Source organism: Myotis brandtii, unplaced genomic scaffold, assembly GCF_000412655.1.
Source record: "Myotis brandtii unplaced genomic scaffold, ASM41265v1 scaffold1203, whole genome shotgun sequence".
NCBI lineage: Eukaryota > Metazoa > Chordata > Mammalia > Chiroptera > Vespertilionidae > Myotis > Myotis brandtii.
Window position 1 is genome coordinate 179978 of NW_005354183.1, and position 7914 is coordinate 187891.

Genomic DNA, 7914 nt, shown 5'->3' on the forward strand with positions numbered 1-7914 from the left:
CGTGCAGAGCATGGCAGGAGTCAGCAGTAGGAAACAGAGCATGGAACATGGCAGCAGGATGGTGGAGCAGGTGAGTAGGGGCACCAGACCAAGGCAGGGTTCTGGTCGCTGTCATTGGGGCGAGCCTGTGGTGGTTACTGAAAATTCTTTGCTCCCGCATGCTGCAGTCCTGACCAGCACTTGCACCTGCTGCCAGCGCTGGCCCTGCTCACACCGGCTTCCAGTGCTCAGTGCCCCTGAGGGCTTCTCCACCTCCCCCTGTTCCTGAGAGGCAATTGGAGCCAGTAGCCACTCGCACCTGCTGACAGTGCCAGCCCCATTCGCTCCCGCTACTGGAGCCGGCCCCAATCACTCTGCACTGTCAGTGCATGGGAGCGGCAGTGGCAGGAGCAGGACTGCCGGCAGACAGGGGACCAAGACTGCAGAGGGAGGGGCCAGGCTGGGGCTTGGAGGATTAGTGGAGACCCACCCTGTACTCACCACAGCCTCACAGCCCACAGTTCCTTTCAAGGTGCATGAATTTGTTCACTGGGCCCCTAGTATACATATAAGTTCTCTGATTAATCTCTTCCCACCCTTGCCCCTTCCCCCTGAAATAATCAATCTGTTATATGCTTCATTGTCTGGATCATTTTTGTTCATCAGTTTATTTTGTTCATTAGATTCCACATATAAGTGAGATTATGTGATACCTATCTTTCTCTACTGGCTTATTTCACTTAGCATAATACTCTCCAGGTCCCTCAAAGGGTAAGAGATCTTTCTTTGAAAATAGTGTACACTTGACCAGGGTGGGAGAATTAGGGAATTAATTATTTATTCAATATCTTTCATCCCACTGACTTATTTATAACACTAAAAAAATAATATTTTTAAAGGAGATTGTTGCCAGGCAGATGTGGTCGGATGGTTGAGTGTGGACCCATGAACCAGGAGGTTGCAGTTCAATTCCCTGTCATGGCACATGCCTGAGTTTCAGACTCCATCCCCAGTAGGGGCATGTGGGAGGCAGACAATGGATGATTCTCTCTCATATTGATGTTTCTATCTCTCTTCCCCTCTCCCTTCCTCCCTCTGAAATCAATAAAACTTTTTTTTTTAATGAGAAGATTGTGGTAAGTAATGTTTCATTCAGTCAAAACAAAACATGTAGATTAGGCAGGGAGATTTGTAACAAACTATCTTTAAATTAGTCCAATGCCTTTGTGCAATACACTAATAATAAGGTGGCTGATGAATACATATAAAAAATATCCTGCTCTTTCCCTTCAGCATGCCACTGAAGACCCTGGTGTTGCCATGGGTCACCGCCCTGCCCAGTGTTACTGGTATTGTAAGAACAAGCCCTACCCAAATTCTTGCTTCTGCTTCAGTGTCCCTGATGCCAAAATCCGCATCTTTGACGTGGGGCGGAAGAGGCAGAAGTAGATGAGTTCCCACTCTGCGGCCACATGGTGTCAGATGAAGATGAGCAGCTCTCCTCCAAAGCCTTGGGGGCCGCGTGAATCTGTGCCAACAAGACGTGGTGAAAAGTTGTGGCAAAGATGACTTTCACGTCCGAGTGCGGCTGCACCCCTTCCACGGCATCCGCATCAACAAGATGTTGTCCTGTGCTGGGGCCGGCAGGCTCCAGGCAGGTATGCGGGTGCTTTTGGAAAGCCCAAGGCACAGTGGCCAGAGCCCACATTGGCCAAGTCATCATGTCCATCCGCACCAAGCTGCAGAACAAGGAGCATGTGACTGAGGTCCTACGCAGAGCCAAATTCAAGATCCCTGGCCACCAGAAGATCCACATCTCCAAGAAGTGGGGCTTTACTAACTTTAATGCGGATGAGTTTGAAGACATGGTGGCCGAGAAGCGCCTCATCCCAGATGGTTGTGGGGTCAAATATATCTCTAGTCATGGTCCCCTGGACAAATGGCGGGCCCTGCACTGGTGAGAGTCTCGGTGCTGCCCCCCACCTTACACCCACCAATAAATCAAGTTTCTATTAAAAAAAATCCTACGTAGCACAAAAAGAAGGATTTAAGTCATAATGGGAACAAAAAATTACAAGTCTAAGAGTAAATTTAATTATCTCAAAACAACAGAGCTTTATTGAGAAAGTCATACATAAATGAAAAGATATAGTACGTACTTAAATAATCAAATATAGACATTAAAAATATTTGTTATTCATGAATCAACTCATAAGTTTATTCTATCACAAACCTTAAATTAAAATGATGAGTAAATACCAGAATTCACTTTTCTTTCTTTAACAACTATCTTCTGATTATCAAATATGTGAAAAAGTTTGTTCTAGGTACTGAAGCTACTTCAGTGAATAATACACAACTCTGTCTTCTAAATTCTATGAGAGAGTAAATGCAAACATATACCTACAAGCCACGCCCACAAGCCAATCAGGAGCAAATATTCAAATTAACCCAACTAAGCTGGCAGAGGCCACAGAGCTGGAGCAAGCAGGAGGCTTGAGTTGCCCCTGGCAATGGAGGAGGCCAAGTTTCCCACCTGCTCTGGCTGGACCTGGGCTTCACTCAAGGCTACAAAGTTTCAATTATAGAAGATAAATAAATCCCAGAAAAAAATAAATAAATAAAAGGAGAAGCTGGGAGCTTAGGTCGCCGGGGGGTGTGGCCAGCCTGCAAACAACCCTCAGCCCCTCACCCAGGCTGGCCAGGCACCCCAGTGGGACCCCCACCCTGATCCGGGACACCCTTCAGGGCAAACCAGCTGGCACCCACTCAGGCACCAGGCCTCTATCCTATATAATAAAAGGGTAATATGCAAATTGACCCTAACAGCAGAACAACTAGGAATGACTGGTCACTATGACACACACTTACCACCTGGGGGCAGATGCTCAATGCAGGAGCTGCCCCCTGGTGGTCAGTGTGCTCCCACAGGGGAAGCTCTGCTCAGCCACAAGCCAAGCTGATGGCTGACAGCACGGCGGTGGTGGCAGGAGCCTCTCCCGCCTCCTCAGCAGCACTAAGGATGTCCAACTGCTGCTTAGGCCTCCTCCCCGCTGGTAAGTGGACATCCCCGAGGGCTCCCAGGCTGCCAGAGGGATATCTGACTGCCAACATAGGCCCAATCCCCTGGGGAGTGGGTCTAAGCCAGCAGGTGGACATCCCCCGAGGTGTCCCAGAATGTGAGAGGGCACAGGCCGGGCTGAGGGACCCCCCCGAGTGCACAAATTTTTGTGCACTGGGCCTCTAGTCCTATAATAAAAGGCTAATATGCAAATTGTCCCCTCAGGAGTTCAACCAACCAGTTGTTCAACTGCTCCCTATGATGTGTGCTGACCACCAGGGTGTGGCGCAGAATGAAGGAAGGCCCCTGCCAGCAGGCAATAGCCAGCAGTCAGCAGCCAGCAGCTGGGGGAAGGAAGAACCTGATCGGCCCTGATCACCAGCCAGGCCTAGGGACCTTACCCATGCAGGAATACTGTGCACCAGGACTCTAGGCTATCTATATAAAAGGCTAATATGCTAAGTGTCTGACTGTCCGGGTAATGACATCAAGTAGCAACACCTGGCTTCCTCTCTCTAGCGATGACTAGCCTCAGGTGGAAACACTTTACACTGTAACCACATGTCTGTGAAGTGTTTTCCCATGCCTCATCTCATTTAATCCTCACAGAAGTCCTGGAGTAGGTAGACAGGAGACTCAGTGGAATCCCATTTTCTTTTCATTAGCCAGAAAACGGAGATTTAGAAAGCTTAGAAACTTGATCTGACTGAAAAGAAGTAAGAAATGGTGGACCTTGAAAATGACTTTAGGTTTTCTCACTGCACAGAATATAGTCAAACACTGCTGCAATTAAATATTTTACCTTTTGTTCTCCCTGTGTGATCTGCAATAATAATCTGCTTCATGTTGATATTTACTGCTGTGTTGCTGACAATTACCTGAAAGAGAAGTTGGGGTGCTTCACTGGGCTGGAAAAAGTTTAGCTAAATTAGAAAGCAGGTCTAATTAAGCAAGTTTATTCTATATCTATAAAAGGCTAAGTTGACTCGCACATGTGCAATACATATAAAGCTTTCACTGGCACCAATCGCATGTGTGTGTTTCGATCTGTCATTGTCGATTGTGAATTTGGTTATTTTTGTTGATGTTCTGAAGCTGAAAGAAAGTGGTGTCGTCACACGGAAGTAACAATGGCAATTAAATATGATCATAATAGTGATCCAGGTAGATATAATTATCCCCATGTAATCAAAGTTGCCGTCACGAAGATGGAGGACCTCGTTTTGAAAGGGACTTGCTCATTCATTGTAAACCAGATCCCAATAACCCGAATGCCACTAAAATGAAACAAATCAGTATCCTTTTCCTACATTAGATGCAATGATGCATCCTGTTCTTTTCCCACGTGGTGAAAAAGGCTGGGGAACGGATATTGCACTAAGACTCAGAGAGGATAGTGTAATCGACAATAATACTAGATTCAACAGATGATGCCAGAAAGAAAAATTTTCCCATTGAATTTCTTAAAAGTATTACTCCTTCGGAAATGCCATGTCATAAATCAGAATTGAAAGTAGGCGCAATCATCATGCGAATCTTCATAGTAAATGGGGTCTTTGTAATGGTACTAGATTTATTATCAAAAGATTGTGAACTAATATAATCAAAGCTGAAGTATTAACAGGATCTGTGGAGGAGAGGTTGTTCTGATTCCAAGAATTGATTTGTCCCCGGCTGACACTGGCCTCAGTGTTAGAATAAGTTTAATAAATTTATCAGTCATTGTTTTTATCAATGTTGTTTTATATCATGTTTTTATATCATGTCTTTGTTATTGTTATATCATGTTGTTATTGTTTATTTGTTAATTAATTTATATATTATTTTCATATACATTTTACTAATTTTCTTTCATCTCTAACACTTCTATTACAGAGAAAGGGTGAATAGCAATATTATAATATTTCTTCTAATTAATTTCCTTTAAATGTGCATGAATTCGTGCACCAGGACACTAGTAAAATTATAAGTTATTAAAATCTCTCATACAGCTATTAAAAAGCAGATGTTTGAAATACTTGATGAAAAGGAAATGCACTATTCAAGGTATAATAGTGAAAAAAATGATACTAATTACAATAAAAATTGATGAAAAGAGTGATCCAAATAATACTAATCTTACCTCATTACAGAATTATCAATTTTGTGGTTTTGTACTGTACTTATTTTCAATGTTTAGCATATAATGTTTTAAAATAAAATAAATAAATACTATTTTTAAAATAAAATACTTAAATGTCCATCCACAATAAGGATTATGATAATGATGGTAAGAAGTTTTATATAGGAGTGGTATCTAAATATCAAATGTAAATTCATCTTTAAAGCCTCAATTTCAACATAAAACATTACTAACTCCTTTCAAGAATCCATATGCAATAGCCATTCAACAAAATGTTCTAACACTTCCTGGGCCATCTTGAAATTAACCTTCCTATTATGTGTTTTTAACATATAACACATTAGCTTCCACTTGCAGACAATTTCACAAATGCTATGCTTGCAGGTCTGTCCCAGGCAGAGGGGGCTGCCCCACTCACAGGTTTGTGTACAGGATGCAGGTGCCTGGGAAGCAATGTGTACTCGCGGCACAGAAGTAGACGGCTGAGTCTCCAGGTTGGGTGGCTGCGATGTGCAGGGATAGATGTTTGGCTGCCTTATTCAAGAAAACAGTGAGTCTTCCAGCTTGGATTTTGTCCTTATTTGAACGAATGTCTATAATGAATTGGGGACCTTTTCCAGGTTCTTGTTTATACCAAGGGAAGTAGTTTGAGACACTGTCTGAATAAGAACAGTTGATAACAGCGGTGTTTCCCTCCTGGACATTCAGGGTAGAAGGATGCTGATCCACTTTCTCTCCATGGCTGACCCCTATGCAGAAAGAAAGAGTCAGAGAAAGGAGAACAGTGACCAGATCATTAAACTTTATCATTTTCTTTTTATCCAGTAACTAAGGAATCCTGAATAAAGCCAGTGTTGCTTCTAAAGAATATCCACTAATATATTGTTTCCCATAAACCCTCAACTCACGGTCCAGCTGCAGCCACAAGAACATGAACAAAGCTCCAATGGACGTCTTCATCATTCTTCCTACTCAGGATCAATTGTGGACCTGCAATCAGAGCCAGGGGAGCTACTGCTGTTATCAAGTTACCCCTCCTTTCCTCTGACCATCATAGGGGTTTCTCACATTCTACCCAGCCAATAAGAAAAAGACTGTGCTTCTGCCAAAGCCTGTTCATTCAGAATCCACTAAAATGCACCCTCCACATGTTCTGCATCAGCAGAGGTGCACTGCCATCTTGTGGTTACATTCACAACTACTGAACTTGCTGTTAAATGTTCTCTTACCCTGTTTCCTGTGAGAGATTCAGACATGCAAAGTCAGCAATAAGTGAAACAAATTAACTTTTAGACCAGAGATTAAGGAAGAATCTAGAGATTAAGATTTATATCCCTGAACACTACTCAGTCATTGTTAATATGTTGTAAAGAGGCAGAAGCTGTTGGGTTTGTTCAATGATGGCCTGGGATTACAGGTTTGAAATCAGGAAAGCACCATGATTCACTCTCTTACACAAGAAAAAAATGAAATCTGCAGATTCATAAAATATAAACACATGAAGTTTATTCTTGAGGTGGTTTCTTTTTCTCATATCAAATGGGTGGCATATCCTAAAATGCAATTACTGACTCATATCCTTAGTGGAATTTCTTCTAAAGTATAAGCCAACTCTCCTAGCATGGATTCCTGCCTCCCTGGCTATTGCTGGATCAGATTCCATATTCTATCACTTTTCTCCCAAACTCCACTGCAATGTTCTTTTCCCTGGACATTGATAATGTCCCTCGTCCTGTGAGTTTCCAGAATTATCTTTTGCTGAAAAAAAAAAAAAAACCCTTTCTCATCCATTTGAATTTCTTGGAATTTTATGATTACCTCTGTGAGAATAAATCCAGGAGAAAGTAAATATTGTCTATGTCTGCTAAGGGAATAGTATAAACAGAAAGTGTTCCTGTCTTGTGTCCTGCTGCCCCATGTACCTCCTTTGCTCACACACATGTTCCATCCCATAAGTGGATGGAACTTTAAAAGCACCAGTGTTATAAAATTGCAAACCTGAAACTTATATAATGTTAGTAATCAATGTCACCCTAATAAATTTAATTTTAAATGATCTAAATATGATATTTTGTTGGTAATGTATATAAACACATTGTACAAATTTATCAAAAAAATCACTTGAAATAGGTGGTTTTAAAGACTGTTCTATATCAGGTAGCTCAAAGTATAAGCTCTCATGTTACCCCGTCTTTAATTATCCTATATAATAATAGCCTAATATGCAAATCGACCAAACCGCAGAATGACCGGTGGAACGACTGGTCCCTATGATATGCACTGACCACCAGGGGGCAGAAGCTCAATGCAGGAGCTGCCCCCAGCCCACAGGCCCCGACCTGCAATGGTGGCGAGGGCGGGGCAGGCAAGCGGGCAGCACCAGGCCAGCCAAGGCGGGTGCCAGCGGGGGCCCCACAATCACCCTGCTAGTTGCCCCGCAGATTGGCCCTGATCACCAGCCAGGCCTAGGGACCCTACCCGTGAACGAATTTCGTGCACCAGGCCTTTAGTTTAATAATATTGTTAATTTAAGAAAGTCACCTATACTCAACATCCCTCACTTTATCCATACATAAAATGAGAATGTGCATATTTACAGGGTGCTATTTGTACTAAGTAAATAATATATGCAATAAGCTAGATAGAGTGTTTGCCACTCAATAAAATTATTTTTTTTATATTTGATATTTCCAGGAGTGAATAAGCTTAATACAAACTTTAAAAAACATTTCACAGGCTCTCTTCCTTTTTC

The 7914-nt window shown here is 42.6% G+C and overlaps 1 pseudogene and 1 gene segment (V, D, J or C); one reads left to right on the forward strand and one right to left on the reverse strand.

The window, feature by feature from the left end:
* The first annotated feature begins 1299 nt into the window (after positions 1-1299).
* LOC102248186 lies at positions 1300-1955 on the forward strand (annotated as a pseudogene).
* A 3564-nt stretch (positions 1956-5519) lies between these two features.
* On the reverse strand, positions 5520-6143 carry LOC106724622. The segment is given in 2 exon segments: positions 5520-5911; positions 6071-6143. Coding segments are annotated over 2 exon segments (390 nt in total).
* Between the last annotated feature and the right edge of the window lie 1771 nt (positions 6144-7914).